This window comes from Limanda limanda, chromosome 10 (assembly GCF_963576545.1).
Source record: "Limanda limanda chromosome 10, fLimLim1.1, whole genome shotgun sequence".
Classification (NCBI taxonomy): domain Eukaryota; kingdom Metazoa; phylum Chordata; class Actinopteri; order Pleuronectiformes; family Pleuronectidae; genus Limanda; species Limanda limanda.
The window spans coordinates 14,294,068-14,310,966 of NC_083645.1; the positions used below are offsets into that span (position 1 = coordinate 14,294,068).

Genomic DNA, 16,899 nt, shown 5'->3' on the forward strand with positions numbered 1-16,899 from the left:
GCCTCGGCTGTCCTGATGTATGGAGAGCGTTCAGTATTCATTGGCTGTAATCGGTCTGGTTGCCCTCGTGTACAGCTTCCTCTGAGCCGCTCTCTGGCTGCAGCCAATGGCCACACTCCCATACACACCCTGCATTCCTAATTGTGAGTGTGCAGATGGGCTGTACACCGCAAAACTAAGCAATCTTAATCCAATAGAAGGGTTTTTAATCTTGTTGGAATTGTTCATCAGTCTTTCTCATGGGGCTGTATTGTTTACATTTTATATCTGGTGTCTCGAAAACCTCAAAAGCCTTGCTAAACAAAAGCTGGGCAGCCGGCGGCGTGTCTCAGCCTCGTTTGTCTTCAGCTTTTGGTGCAGATGAATCACATTTTTATATAATGCGGTTGGCTCTTGTGCCGTGGGACATCTGATGCAAACCGTGGTCTAGCTTTACAGTGACTCACTGGGTTTGCCACATGCCAAACATGGTCAGGTACTAAGTGTTCCACAGAAATATGAGGGGTGCTGTACCTTGGAAAGGTAGCAGAGGTCAATATCTTTAAACAAAGTGCTGTGTGTAAACATCTTTTACTTGTTAGGATTTGTATTGACGCAGTTGTAGACGTGCAGAAAGCAGGAAGGTTATGACCGTCCTCATCTTGGTGCCTGTGGCTCATCTGGTGTGCTTCAGTGGAAAGGAACATGACGGCTCCCCACTGTCTGCAGTTATATGTCTCAGCTGAGCCACAGGTAATTGTTGTGACTCGTCCCTCCTAAATGGGACTATCACAGCGGGGCAAGGTAACTCAGCCCCTTCTCACCAGAACACGGCCTGATATTAAACCTGCCGGCTATACCGCCACAGCACGGGATGACAGACGTCAGCCACTGCGGAACCTAATACCCAGTCAATCTGCTTTTTGCTTATCCTTGTTAGGCCTACCAAAAGTCAGCCCTTCCACTCTGAATATTTTGTCACGAAAAACAACTCCTTTTTCACCAGAAGACCTTGCCCATGCAGGTAAGACTTCTGATTCAGTAGAACAGAAAACAGAAAGGGCCTTGGGTCATTTATTGCAATTTGAAATGCGTTTCCATCTTTCCGATCTTGCTGTCTCACAGAAAATTTGCATGGGAAACTCATTTCCCACTATATTGTCAGTTAAAATGTGTGGACTCCAGAATACTAATTTATTGTGTTTTTATAGGAAGACAGAGCTATTGTTCTTCATAGGATAAAACTGAAGAAGCGTGGATTTTATGAACTATGAACAAACCAAATTATGCTTGAACACTAGTGCTTGATGTGAGGTCCTTGCACTCAGAAGGAGGTTCCATTAATTTTCTTTTTTCGATGAGCTGATAATGTTCTACAAATCGCTGGTGATTTGGAAGAAAAACGATGTTGCACCAGTGGCTCCCTAACAGAGATTTAAGTGGCCTATTATCAGTATCAAATCAGATAATTGTAACAACAAAAGGGAACATAATGTGACAGCTGAGACATGATGGGCGATGACATTACAGCTATTAAAACCTGCACGGACGCCTCGGTGAAAACAAGGTGTATTGCTCAATAACAGCCAATGTCAGTGTGTGGTGGAAAATGCTGTAGAGAGAGAGATAGGGAGAAAAGAGCGATGACAGCAGGTATGTTTTTCTCTGTCAGCCTCTTCTGTGGTCGGCCTTACACCACAAATTGTTTATTACATTTTGCATGAGGTATCAGTGTACACCCGTCACATGCAGCAACATGCATGTTCAAAAGACTATCTGAAGTGCCAGAGGTCACACGGCGGGGAACAGTGCCTGGGTTTATGAGCAAGGCAGAGTCCTGAATGCCAGTTATGGATAGTTATACTAAATAAAGCCCAACTGTGGTGGTATACACAACAAATACCTGTCTAAAGTACCCTTGACTATGTTGTGGCTTTCAAATGAGGGTGAACTGCAGTACAATGGAAACTAAAGTAAAGAAAGTAGGGAGTCAGTGATAAGAACAGCATTGTATAAGTAAATATATAAATAAATAAATTACTAAATACATAACTAAATCTCATTGAGTGCCCCTTGAGAAATTTCCAAATGTTTTCCAAGAAAGATAAACAACCTGTATTTTTCCGGAACTGTGAACTCATGGAGCAGGGAAAAAAAGGTTTATGGAAAATTACTTAGTAAACACATGAGTCCAGGAACACAGCTGAACAGTGTCCACTGCAGGGGCTGCGGTGTGTTCTACTGTTTCACCACTAGAGACCGATAGAGTTCAGATATATACTACAGGGGAAACTTACAGTGAAAGTAGATGGAAAAGTACCTGTGCAGAGACAGATGTTCACCTCTGTGCACATGTGCACCGTGCAGGACATTCCGTTGAAGCATGTTCTGTGACACATCTGCACAACAAGCATGGGGACAATAACATGTTGTCATCATTAGAATAAGAGTAGCAAAATAATCAAAGGCAGTTAGACAAATAATTCAGTTTTCAGTTGGAAATTACAGACACCTTTAAGAGACAGAAACATACTTGAAAATCATGGTTTAGTTACAAATCAGATGTGACATAACCTTGTGATATGCAACATTTTTACAGCAACACAAGTGAGTTATTTGTACAAAGCTTCGCAGGTTAAACTTGTTCTGTTGGTTATGATGTTGTTGTTTATTGCCATGAGTTCTGCACACTTTTGGTCTGTGGGTAAAATGCAGAGAAAGAAGAAAAGTTCAGAAGCGGGGCATGTGCAGTGCTGCGTTCAGGTGATCCTCTAAAGCTCGTTATTTCGAGGAGCGCTCTTGTTTACAAAAAATAAAGAGTGGAATCCAATATAAAATGTTTACAAATGGACTGAATTGAGATGTGTAGTTTGTACTGGATTGCAGAATAAACACTACAATGCAAGACCATCTTACATCACTTTTGTATCTATAAACTGTGTTTGTGCAGTGGTGAGTTTATTTTGATGTTATAACTAACACATGCTCTTTGGGTTGCAACTGGATTCTTATTCAAATGTGAATCTGACAAAGAATAAGCAAACATCCCCGTGAGCAGTGAGATTTGTATCAAATTGTCATAAAACAGAAACATTTGCGCTCCCTTCATACTTGACCATTGGTTCGTGACCGCGTGTCCCTTATTATACCTCCCTCTGGCTTTATTATGTAAACGTGGAACGCGCGTCAATGGCATAAAATCCGATTTTTCCCTCCGGCACGGGAAGGCAGCACCGCCCGCTCCCGTTGCGCTAAAGTGGGCTCGCGTCAGATGACGTCACGGAGGCAGCGGCTCTTATAGCAGCCCGAGGCAGGAAGCGGCTGCAGACAGTCGCTCGTTCACACCGGCGAAGCTTCCCACAGACTCCCCAGACTCAGCACTGGTCCCAGCAGCGGCTCCCAGTGCATCGCTCCCACTCGAAACCTGAAACCAGTAACCCCGGATACACAGCGAGGACAACACCCCGCCGCAACCCTGGCGAGAAGCGTGATCCAAGCGAGCGTGATCCTCAACATGAGCACGGAGATGTTCGCGAAGAGCCCGATGGAGGTGGCCGTGTACCAGCTGCACAACTTCTCCATCTCCTTCTTCTCCTCGCTGGTCGGAGGAGACGTCGTGTCGGTCAAACTAGACAACAGGTAAACAAGGGACCAGGGCTGCGCGATTTAAAACAAACAAAAGGTTTCCTTCATTTAAACTCGAACCCAACACGGGCCCGTGTTCTTTGTCCTGCACGGGAACCGGTTAGAATACTCATGCACGGTGCGTGGTGGTGTTTGTGTTGTGTGTCTTCCCTGCGAAGTCTCCGTGCGTCTTTGTGTTGCGGTTTGTTTGGACTTTGAACGTGTAGCTGCACTGTGGAGACTCACTGAGTGTGCTGCACTGAAACCCGAGTAACAGCATAACGGTCCAATGGTCAACATGCAGCTGACTCAACCACAACAACAATAACAATAGTTATAATAATAATAGCAATAATTAAGAAGATAACTGCTGGATAGTTTCCTTTCAGTTTCACTGTGTGTTGTAGAGCAGTGATTCCAGGAAACCCTGGTAGTGTGGTAATAAGTTGTTGGACTCGAACTAAACATTAGTTGTATCATTGAACTCTTCATTCATGTTCTGTTTTCTTCTCTGTTTCCTGCAGTGCCTCTGGCGCTAGCGTTGTGGCCATTGACAACAAGATCGAACAGGCAATGGTGAGTTGAGATCACACACACACACACACACACACACAAAATCACCAGACAAACACGTGAGTTGTGGTTCCAAGACACTGTCCATGCATGTCTTCGTAACCAGTGTGTTCGAGGCCCATTTGAATGACATGTACGATGCACAATTAGATAGATAGATAGATGAATACTTTATTAATCCCGTGGGAAATTTAGGTCATCCAGTAGCTTATACATTTATACACCTCACTGACATACATAAATCACAGAAACATAGGGACAACATATTACAGATACAAGAATGGGTCGGACCCTATGGTACAGAAAACAGTGATTGTCTCAGTGTCAGTAATTAGCATTTAGCAGTGAGCTAATGGTTCTAGTCATATAGATTCAACACAACTAGTATAAATGGTGCAATAACGTGTGAGCTTATTAGGTGGCCTGTTAGTTTGGGCTCCAGATGTTGTGCATCAGCACCTATGGAGCGATCACAACCCACTGACTGATGCATTCTGCACACAACCAGCTCTGTGTGCATGCACAGGGAAGCCAAAGTCATGTGAAGGCAGCACAGGTGGTCCGCTTTGTTCATGTGATGAAGAGCAGAACGTGTGGGAGTCGGGGGGGGCAGGAAGTAAAACCGTGTACTTTGATGTTGACATTATGTAAAAAGAGATCGATGCGAGTAAACAGAGCAAATCATGGATGCGTTCCCAAAGCAAAGTTTCCTTGTAACGCTCCTCTTTGTTTTGGCATCTAATTTGCAACCAAGCTGATTTATCTGTTTTTTGTATCCAAACTGATCCGTCTCTTCTTCTTCTGTGTCCGAACAGGATCTGGTCAAGAACCACCTGATGTACGCGGTGCGCGAGGAAGTGGAGATCCTCAAGGAGCAGATCAAGGAGCTGGCGGAGAAGAACAACCAGCTGGAGAGGGAGAACTGCCTGCTGAAGAACCTGGCCAGTCCGGAGCAGATGGAGAAGTTCCAGTCCCGCATTCCGGCCGATGTGCTGCTACCGCTGGACAACCAGAGCGCCCAGGTGACTGCGGAGCACCCCCACCAGCAGCCGCACACCTGCAGCTACATCGCTGGCTCTGCTGTATAAGTGGCTCTGCCTTGGGGCGGGCAGGGCCACTGTCTCTTTACAGTAATGGACCTCCATTTTGAATGAAAGTGTTACAAATTCGCCTGCTGAGAGCCCTTCTCACAGTGAAGGAGAAGCACCGGGGCTGTAAATGACCGATGGGACACAAGAGAACTGCCGACACTGACGAGCACAAAACAGAACCTGGGTGGGACGCTCTGACCCGGGACGCGCTGCCAGGCCCGTCTTCTGATTCCGTCCAGCTCTTTGTCGTCAGTCTCTCTTTTTGTAGACAAAAGCGCTGAGAAATAGAGAGTGGTCTGACTTAGTCGCCGCTGAGCGCTTGCTTTGAGACAGACAGAGGGAGAGTGTGGGGGGGGGGGCATTCCCCTGCCTGGCCGAACCCTTCCAGCCATCACCCTTATGCACTAGAGAGAAGGGAAAGGAGGAGGAGGGTGTTGAGTGGGCTGGCCCTGCAGGTGCCAAGTTGTGTGCGAGAGGGAAAGTTGATTCCCTGCTCGCAGAAAGGAGACCCGTGTGTGAGACGTTCCTCCAAGTCTCCAGGAAGAAGAAGAAGAAGAAGAGAGCTCCTTCATGCAGATCTGTCCAGTCACGAAACATACAAGTTTCAAAGGACTCTCCCTGCCACAACATTTCAGCCACATCACTTTTCGGACTTTCTCCTGTACATGCAATGTGTTGCTCATTTGTTCATGTGCGTTTTATTCATGCCTAAAAAAGAATAATCACCAGGATGAGCTGTCGCGGAGGCCCGGCAGTAGAAGCTGCCGGTCGGAGCTGCCGGTCGGAGCTGCCGGTCGGAGCTGCCGGTCGGAGCTGCCGGTCGGAGCTGCCGGTCGGAGCTGCCGTGGACTGCTCCGTGTGCTGTCATGATTCACAACGTGTAATCTCGTACTGTCTGCAGTTGGGGCTTGCTGCTTATGGGGGAAGTTAATCCTGCTATCTCTGCTGTTTTTGTTTGTGATTCGAAACAAAACTCAGTTGTTGTAAAATAGGAGCATTGTACAGTGGTCTTAAAAAGATGTTATATATAAATAAATAAATATATATATATATATAAATAGATGTATAAAGTAGGGCGCGACAGGCATATCTGCTCGCCCTGTTTGCCTCGCTCTTAAAAGTAAAAGGAAAACTACATTGTACATAAGGTCGAAACCTCATGAGGTTTAAACGTAGTGGAGAAGGCGAGGAAGCGAACCACAGCTTTCCTCGCTGAAGATGCACTCCTGCATTTTTTTGTTTTTGTTTTTTAGCATCGTCCAGTATCTGGTCCATTTTTAAAACTTTGCTCAGATGCCGACTTGAAAACGATGGCATCACAACAGTGCCTGTCTGTAGTGAGGGAGGATTCGAACTCTGCTGTCGTTGTTTTACTAGCTACCAAAGACTTTTGCCTGTTTGTTTGTTTCTGAACAACAGAAAAACCAGGACCACGTGTGAAACTTCACAGGGAGAAGTTGTGTTCGTAGCTAGTGCTAAAGTGTCTATGTGTTTTGTAAAGATAATGGTGTTGTTGCTGTACAGTATCCTGGAGAAATGGTTGCTCACTGACGTGTTTGGATACAGCTGCACATTTTGCAATAAACCTTGTGTTTACATGACGCAATACTTTGACATACTTTGTTTTGTTCACAGCATGCATGACACAAACCAATACTGGATCAGGACTTTGATCCAAACAAGAGGTTCAGAATTGAAAGTATGACACTGATGGGTTATCCTTCAGAGAAACAGAACAGGAAAGAAAACAAACATGTCATTTTTACAGTAACTTGAAACTAAAGTGTCTGGGTATGATAAGAGCTGAAGTAAACAATGAATCCACAGTTTGATTCAGTTCAACAACAGATAATGGGATTGGATTTATATTTATTTTTAGGACTGTTTTAAGCTTTTGAGTTCTCCTTAACAAACTCATGTGATGTCTGATGTCTACACACTGCAGTCAAATGGGCGAACCAGAGTCACGAGAGCACATCAGACTGGTTTTTTCCCTCTGATGCAAGTCTTATTAAAGGTTATATACTATGCAATGGAGACATGTATTCAGTGGAAACCCAGGCAGGGAAGACCGATGAGGCGTCTGCGACTACACCCAGGATGATTTCATTTACTGCTTCTTTTTATTCTCAGAGAAAACATATAATGCGTTCCTTGAAGTAACCTCCTTGCTGTTACAAGTTTATTCAACTCCACCACGACTTGTTTGCCTGCATGCTGATTCCTCTTACTTCTGTGAGCCTTTGTTTGTGTTTACAAAGTCAGCATGACGAGCATGTGATCTGTGAATCTCGGCAGACAGCCGCAGCGAACCACAAGGCCCCGAAAGTCAGAGAGAGGTATTTTCAATTTAGCACGATGGCTCCTCAGAAAGAAGAATCTTATTGTCTTCTAAGAGAAAAATAAATGTTTATTAGCAGGTAAACAACTTTTTCCCTCTAAGTCAAAAACAGGGTGACCACTAATGATAGTGAGGTAATAATAGCTGCTTGCAAGTGGACTGGAATCTACCAGAGGGGAAAAAACTGTTTGTCCTCGGAACGTTTCCCCTCAGACGGATTGGCAGCCAGTCAGTGCAGCTTGTGTGTAACCAGATATGTGCTGGCTTCCCCGGTGCGGAGAGCAGCCTCACATGAATCTCTCAGAGAGGAGAGAGGGAAAGAGAGGGAGAGAGAGAGAGACTCAGCTCCAGCTCAGAACAACCATCACAGATCAAATGGCACCAGAGTAAACACAGCGTCTCCCCCATTACTCTCTTTCACACATGACACTGCGGCCTCACTCCCCTGGTGGTTTCTGTGTCAAAGCAGCCGATTCTGTGTGTGAAACCCGATCGATGCGGCTTCTCTGAAATGCTCTGTGCATTCAATTAGCCCGAAGGCAGGATGCGCAGTGCATCGACTGAAGAGGACGTCTGTTTAATGTGGCAGAGAGCAGAGGGACAGGTGTTTATTGGCTCTTTTTGCACAAGATAATTAGAGACGGTCTTTATGCTTCCTGTCCACATACCTTGTACTACCTCTTGCATGTCGATGGAAACAGGCCGCCGGGTCAGCTGCTGCAGTTTAATCATATCTGTGCTAATGCGGCCTCAAACTGTGGAAAATCCATCTGGCAGCAGCAAACCAAGGACTCCAGAAAGTCACAAAAAGCCTGAAAACAATAAGGAATCTGGCTTGATTCAGTATTTACAATTTCTTTTAAAAGTATCTTTCTATTTTAAGAATAGTTATAGAAAGGGTTAGGGTTAGTGCATGTGGCTTTTTTAATTAGGAACTGATTTGCTATAAATCTCCAGTTCACAACAGAAGCCACATGAGGAAAATACTTCTGTGGACATTTATGTGTCTTTGCCAGCCTCGTGTTTTCTGTGGAGGCTTCTTCATTGGCCTTTTTGTTTATTTGTTCCCTCCAGGTAACACTGAAGACAGGGAAATGATAAATGGACTGTATTTATATTGTTCTAGTCTTATCTGCCCCTAAACTAAAATGTGAAGATGCTCCATTGCAGATGTGATTCTTAAATCAATGTGACATGAGTGAATGTAAAACATTCTTCTAAACGGGAAGTTCAAGAATACACAACTTGATTTTCAGCATGTTCTCTTTGTGGACATCATCTGTCAAACATTGATCTCACCTCCGGTTAAAAAGATCACTATGTTCATGACGTGTTCACATTCCTTTATTCGTTAATGAGTAAAGACTTGAGTCAAAGCATCGGTGACTCATCGTCCTTTTTCCGTAAAAGTACAGTTAATTATTACAGGTGCGGGAGGGGCCTTGGGTGGTGGAATTAAAAACTTTATTATGAGGATTGCTTGAATCCAGGAAGAGCAGAAGAAGAGTTTGTGTTGGATTACTGGTGTTATGCATTGTAAAAAAAAAAAAAGAACATCTGTTTCAGATGGAAATTCACGGATGGAGCTGGAATAAGCCGGCGCTGCAGCCACGGTGCGGTTTGGTTTCGCATGCAGGGGCAGGGATTCTGTCTGCCTGCTTCTCATGCAGACAAAACAACGTGTGTCGTCTGTACCTCAGCACATTCATCATGTCAACAAAGAAAAAGGTTTTATCTTTATGGCACACGGTTATGCAGCATCATGCACGGCATGTCTCGTGTAGCACGGACAAGGAGACACTGTTATCTTTTTTCTTCCCCAAAAAAAGAGAATCCAAAGAGTTGCTGACAAACAGTTATGCAATGTAAATAGGCCATTATTATACATAAGCATTACCATTATAGCTCCAGGGACACAAAGACATTGCACAATTTAAAATACGACTTTGTTAATGTCTGCTGTCTTACAACTTGTGTTTTACTTATTTTATGAGTGTTTATTTGTATGTGCATGGTTAGCCCACATGTTACCTGGTCAGATTTAATGATTTCTGGTAATTGGTTATGAGGTTTTTTTGTCACTCACAAGACGCTGAGTGGACACAGTTGTTGCCTTTGGATCTTTGTCAATGTTTAAAGTTGAGTCACACACACACTGAGATGTTGCACCACAGTCGGATCCCGGTGACTGGTACTGCCTTGAATCACACATAATCAAGTTAATCCTCCACTAAGCTTTTGTATATCTGCTGCGGCCATGTTTGTCCTCATACACACCAGATTCTATTTTTGCCTACATTTGACATGATGGACAAACAATATTTTACTTATCTTTGACATTAGAAATGAGGTCAGACAGTTGACATGTAGGTAGTGTTGCTCTCACCAAAGGTTGTGACTCTTTTCTGTCACACTGGTTGAAAAAGGGGGTTTGCAAAATCCACCTGTGACACAACAGTCTCCCTGCGATAGGTTGTAGATAGCGTTATTGAACTTGCATGCTAAAACGTCAGTCAAAATATTTGTTTTGGGTTTGAAAGGTCATTAGTGCAGAACTTTATTATAAGCAGCATTACTAATGCTATTTTTGAAGATGACACCGATGTATTTTAAGCGTACACAAGGGAGTCTCTGGGTTTGTCCTGATTGTAGGAAGAAGCTCTAAAATATATAAAGTTCACCAGCGGCCTCAAACTTTATCTAAGTATAAATATATACAGGGGTTTTCTTTTTCAGGTAAAGCATATATAAAAAAGACAACAAAATCAAAAAAAATACATTTTGCATTTTGGTGGCTTACATTTCATGGCTGTTGTGAGTGGATCAGTGGAAAAGCTCTTGTTTTGATTCGAGGAGGTGTCAGCTGTGTTTGTAGCCCAACGGATCAAAGCCTCTTTGGGAATGTGGCCAACTCAGGACATCTTATTCATAAGGACAAAAGGTCAGGTCAGCCACTGGTTTCGGATTTACGGTCTCATACCCCTCATGGCACCACTGCACAGCAAGAGCCCTCACATAATTTAAAGCCCCCGCAGACCCCCATCCTAACATGTGACACATGTTGGGTCAAAAGGGAGTTGGTTGCATAACCTGCACAATGCAGAAAATGTAGCCTGCAGTGATCGATGATCACAAGACGGTTGTGATACATGAACTTAAGATGTAAAGAAAATCTATCCACAATGATCAAAAACATTAAACAAATCACAACAGGATTTTCTACTTTTAAAAACATGTAAACATACAAATGTTAGATATCAGGGCAGCTAAACTGAAAACCAATAGAATTTCAAGCAAGTTTTATTTCATGGGTACGGAGTGAAACACTATGTACACACATTCTTCAAGAGATTCACTAGATTCAAGAAAAGTTAATTAAAAAATTACAGAAGAGCTTTGTCGTAATGTGCAATGCAGCTGTAATTCAGAATTCAGTCTTTAATCTGTATTCAACCTCTTGTATATCTGACACTAGCTATAAGAATGTCACTGAGCATGGATCTTGAGGTTTTTTGTGGCAACACATAAAAAACAAGGGCGGTTCATGAAACTAAATTAAATTTGTAGAAAGGCAGAAAGGAACTTTACACTGTTCAGTTTAAGCAACAATTTATGGTCAAATTTCTTTCTACCACAAAAGCGAGTTTAAGAATTATCTGGTAGAGTTTGTGAAGGATATGCAATTTTCCCTCCTGCATTACATAAATGTGTGTGCGTCTTTTGTGTGGTGCACATTCTCTAACCTCTGTTCTGTGCTGTACAGCAAGCTGCAGGAAGTCAGGTTCAATGTAAACAGAACTCCACACAACCTTGGGAACAGGTCTGTGTTTATATTCCTTATAGGCCCCATCGTACACAAAATAATCAACAACTGTTTAGTTCATTGGCAACATGTGAAAAAACTTTGAATAATATGTGTTGCATGTGAAGAGGTTGAAAACACAAACATGATATTTGGAGTTATAAAAATATGAAGGCATCAATTAAGTAATTTGATACCAGACCAGAATAAAGTGGGATCTCTTCCCTCATGTTCGAGCCTTTGGAACTTGTTGACATCATCACACGGTTTCCACATTGAGGTTTAGTCTCTTTTCATTGAGTGCAGTGAGTTGGGCTGAGCAGCTGCAGCAGCAAGTCGTGTCAGGAACAAGGCATCTCTATCCAACATGAAAACAAATTATTCATATTTATGAAAATATAGAGCAGAAACTACCACACTGCGATCATATTTCTCCACCAATCACTGCAGTTTCTATCTGAATATTTTTTATTTTTCCAGATCCATATAAGGTGACCATTACCTTTAAAAACTGAAATGTAATTTACTTCATCTTTGAGCCCAAGTGACAACTGATCGAAAGTTGAAGGAATTCATTAAAGGCAGACTTGAGATATCAGTCAAGAGGCCAAAAACATATTTTTTGAGGCCACAGTGACCTGTGATGTAATGACATCCCAAGGGGCCATCCTGATAAACCACATTTACAGGAGGATAAGGTCAATGTGAGCTTGACCTTTGACCTCAAGGCACCAAAATCGAATCAGGTCATCTTTGAGTTGAGACTTACGTATGGACAAACAACCTGAAAACAAAAAGCCTCTGTTCACCGTCTGGTGCCGTCAGGAAGACATTAAAGCTGCCTTTGTTCTGAGATGCCAAGCAGGGCCGATACAAGGAAGGAAACACAGACAATGTAAAACTAGTCAGCAGAGCAGATGATGCTGTTATGTAGGTCAACTGTAGTTTATCACCTGCAGTCTTGCAACTGGTTCATTTGCTCAAACATATTTCAGGTGGGGATATGTTTCTCTTTTGCAAATTATTGCTTGCAAAAACACTTCTTAGAAATGTTCAATTAAAGAGAGCGATAAAGACAATATTTTTGTTGTTGTTGTGGACCAATTTCATCCCCCCCTACACAATCTTCATAAAAGTGCACTTAAGTGCCGTTAGCTTGCCAAGGAAACAGGTGTTTATACAAAATAGTGCTTGTTTCTTGTAACAATGTTAGAAAGCTACAAATTGGGAAACATGCAGGCCTACAGAGCACTAGCTTTTCTAAATAAAAGGATGGAGAATAGATGCTCAGGATCCTTCTAAAACACTGGAACAGTCAACACTAATTGTTTGACGTGTTATAGCAGGAAAACAACAGGCGTCAGCAAGAACACCAACAGTGGCTCCTGTCCATGAAAGTGTCAGTGAACTATGCACAAACACCAGGGCCCATGAAACCGGATCACCGAAAGTAACCAAGTCCTTTGTGATGTTCTTAATTACACCTGTTATGGCACGTCAAATATCGTCTGTAAAAAAGAAGGAAACTTAATTACAAGGGAGGTCTGACATTTAAAAAATGGCTCTTCCTTACATACAGAACAATAATGACCAGAATAAGAAATAAAAAACCGTGTTGCTTCATAGTTAAACAGAATTAGTTTCAGTTTGATTAGGTCTTATATATGTTTACTCAACGTCTGGAAAAATAGTTTATCTCAGGCCCTGTGTTTTTCAGAAACACAATAAACCATTGTGCGATTTGACACAGGTCGGAGTAGGAGTATTATTGTTATTAGTCTTTGTCACAGTCACACTATCCTTGTTGGCTGTAAAAACATTTGTGGAATTCACACGGCATGAGGAAAACAAAACACTGTGTGTCTAAGACAGTGATATTTTTTTCTTACGTTAATAAGAAAACAGCTTTGAGAGACGTACCCAGTGTGTCATCTGACCAGCTGTAGACTCCCTCTTTCTCACGGCCACATTGTGTTGGCGAGAGTCCTGTCAGATTACAGTCCTGTGAGTGTTTACAGTTTCCACATCGATTTCTAAGAAATGCACACGGAAAATGTAGAAGTAAGAAGAAACAGTGCTTTTCAACTTCTTAACTCATGATGCTCAAATAAGAATGTCAAAATGACCTTTAACCGATAACCATGTCATTCCTTATGTAAAAAATAATTGTCACTTTCTTCGTTCCAGTCTTCCCTCAGGTGTGTCTGACAGGTTGACGTCCCAAAAGTGAGCCAGAGCCAAACATGTTGCACAATGTTGAGTCAGACACCTTTTCATTATGGATTAAACTGACTTTACATAATCCTCCAGTTTGAACTGGTTTCAGGTCATGAGTACCGCTATTATTACTACCCCACCAAGAAGTTAACGTTTTCATCTGCATTTGTTTGATTGTTAGTTTCACAGGAAAAGCTACTGGATTGATTACCACAAACCTTGGTTGTAACATGTTGTGTGGGTCAGGCAGGAAACCATTAAAAACCCGTTTATTCACTTTTTAAGAGAACTATTGGGTGTTGGCCAAGAGGTATGGTCTTCTGATTGCCAGTCTCGTTTTTATATGACTTTATCCTCTTTTGTTTACATTTCCCGTCTATTTATTTTGTATATAATTATTCTGAAGGACTATTATAGCTTTCAAAATTTTTTGGACAGCATTTCACACCTGTCCTGTCCTACTGGCATGTTGCAGGGGCGCCTCCTCCGAGACTGTCCTTCCTCTTGGATGGTAGAACAGCCTGTGCTCTGATGCTTCGTAGCCTCACCGCGGTTTTCCAGGGTTGTGAACTTTGAGATCAGCTTTACAGCCGCTCAACCTGTCCCCAGCTGTGTTGAGCTATTGTGGATCAGAGAAGATTGATAGTGGGCCAGCTCTGTTTTGTTCCCATACCGGCGGTTGATGGTTATGTTTTTTTTAAATTACAAGTTGGGCGACTTCTGCTTTTTTTATTCTTCTTGTGCTTAACACTGCTGTTGCATTCCAGCATTATTCACCACAGATGCTGTGTCTTCAGCTGCAGCTCACAAGTTTTCATACCCTCACATAAAATAGTATCAAAATATATTGTTCTGTTTTTTTTGTTTTATTTCAGGGCCAGTGATGATCTTCAATTTGAGTGGAGTTTACACTTCAATCACAATAAATGTGTAATTGACATGTGCAAATGTACCAATTCATAACTTAATGCTGATTTATCTTGTTACTGCTATTTGTAAAATAGAGAATAGGTTTTATCGGCTTGATTCAGGTTACTATATTATCTTTAAAATGTTTATGTTTGCCACAAAACATTTATAGAACTAAACATAATAACTTGTACAGTAGGAGAATAAGTCACTTATGCCCTCAGAAGTAAATTATGATTCATAAACTTTAATTAAATGAAAATTGCGCTTGCACATTGTATTCATTAAAATGTTTTTGTTTTTAGGATTTGCGCTTTTGCATTCATACTCATAAATTGACATTGACTGTTCATAATCAATGAACTGAACCAAACTTCTTTTAGTGATACAATATGAAATTCAATATGTGCAGCATGAGATGAGGGATTTGTGATTATGTGTTTATGTTAGTAATTGTGTGTGCATATAAAATTCAATTCATTATAGATAATGTGTATTTTAGTAGAATTGTGTCTCTGTTTGTAGTTTATATAAATGCAAAAAATGTGTATAAACTGGAATAAGCATCAAATGAATGCATGACTTGAGGTTAGTGTCGTTGCTTTATTTCTGATTATTCTGTATTGGAATTTTATTCAGTCATAGTGATAAACACACATCAATTAACAGCCCCATTACTGATAAATGGAAAGACATTAAAGTATGAGCATGCAATACAAGGAATTCACCATAGATTTGGTAAATGCTCAGGTAAGATGAATATGTTTTAGCAGAGCAGTTCACACATCATGTTTATTACATAACATGTTTTATTGCCAGTTTTAAAAAAATCGACACATTTGTACACATTCAGAACGGCAACGCAAAGTGTTAACACACTTGTAACACTTTGACTCTGTATTCACTCTGTACCTGCGTGTAACGACACTGACATTTTGCTGCCGCACACAACATGTGCCGAGTGCATATTGAGTAATTTAAGCAAGTGTAATTCATCATTCATAAATGTGCATGTCCACAGCCTCTTTGACGAGTAAATCATTTGTCCCCTGGCGCTGTCGGTGAGCTTTGAGTCTGCAAGGTGTCGATATGCAGGAGAGGCGCATCAGCAACACAGCATTCCCAGCTGCTCGGGTTCAGGTGACTGACATTGTGAAGAGGAAGAAACAAACCAAACTAGGGCAAGACAAACTGTTTTGGCCGGAGTTGGAGATGCTCCGCCTATAGACTGGATAGGATGGGTTTGACAGGTTTCTGAGTCGAACACATTCATCTTCAAGCGAGAAGCACACTTTGAACACGCTCCAAAAATTAAAGCACAAATCACTGCATAGCAAAACGAAAAAACTCATTCACACTGAGCTATCCCTCCACGCTGGAGTGGAAGTGGAAGTGTGCCATTTTAAAGACAGAATGTTCTTTGCAGCCAGAAGACTATGTGAAGAATGTTTGTATGTGATTCAGCAAGATATATCCCTGTTTCAGCACTAATGTCAGCGGGTTTCATCCCCTCACCTTATTTTCTATCATTGCTTAATCAGGCAGTGTGGTGGTCACCCCATACCGTCCAACCTTAGTTTCTAGAGGTCCTGAACATTGCGATCTCATTCTTGTCATTCTCAGAGTCACAGTTACAGACGACAAGGTTAGAAGTAGAAACATATCCCGGCCTGGATTAGGACGGCACCCTGCTGCTTTTGCACTGTAAATACTGTACATGGTAAAGGTGCCATGACCTCTATGAAACCGGGTAACAGCCATTCACACATTCACACATTCAAAATAAACTGCAAATTCTTGTCCTTCATGCATTCAACCCCAACACAAATGTCCTGCCATGAGCTCTTCGAGTGCACACATGAAATGAAACACGGCTGAGCCAACAAACAAACACAGCTCTGCTGGTGCACATTCTCTTGTGCACACACACTGAGACGAATGCAGCGGTTATTTGTGCAGGAAGGTCACCAACATGTAGTGCATTTGAGCGGCCTTCACCTTCTGACCTTTAATTTAGATCCCCAGAAAGGGACTCGCTCAACTCAAAGCTTGCAAAAAAAAGATTCTGGGTAATTGGCTGGATCTACCTGTTCAGTTCAAAGGAAATTAAATGTGCCTCCAGTAACCTCTAGTACAGAAAAAAACTTGAAGTAATCATCAGCCACCATCCGTTGGTGAGGTGTGGCAGGATGTAGTGCAGGGAAGACACTTCTGAAACTTGAGCTAATGTACAGTCTGCAATAAAAAGAGGAAAAAACAAAGGTTCCGTCTGTTCACTTACACGACAAGCACCCACACATACACACACACACACACACACACACACACGCTGACAGAGACAGACACACATTGACACATATGGA

The 16,899-nt window shown here is 42.2% G+C and overlaps 1 protein-coding gene across 2 annotated transcripts in view; it reads left to right on the top strand.

Moving 5' to 3' along the window:
* The window catches only part of tsc22d3 (TSC22 domain family, member 3), a 35,165-nt gene extending 28,292 nt beyond the window's left edge, over positions 1-6,873 (top strand). Inside the window, exons 1-3 of one of the 2 annotated variants that reach the window (XM_061079357.1) lie at positions 3,291-3,618; positions 4,128-4,179; positions 4,992-6,873. In XM_061079357.1, the coding sequence (XP_060935340.1) occupies positions 3,494-3,618; positions 4,128-4,179; positions 4,992-5,264 (450 nt within the window). In that variant the 5' untranslated portion in view covers positions 3,291-3,493 and the 3' untranslated portion in view covers positions 5,265-6,873. Of the gene's footprint in view, positions 1-3,290; positions 3,619-4,127; positions 4,180-4,991 lie in introns of those variants that run through there. The other variant, XM_061079356.1, reaches the window with a different exon arrangement.
* Positions 6,874-16,899: the final 10,026 nt, after the last annotated feature.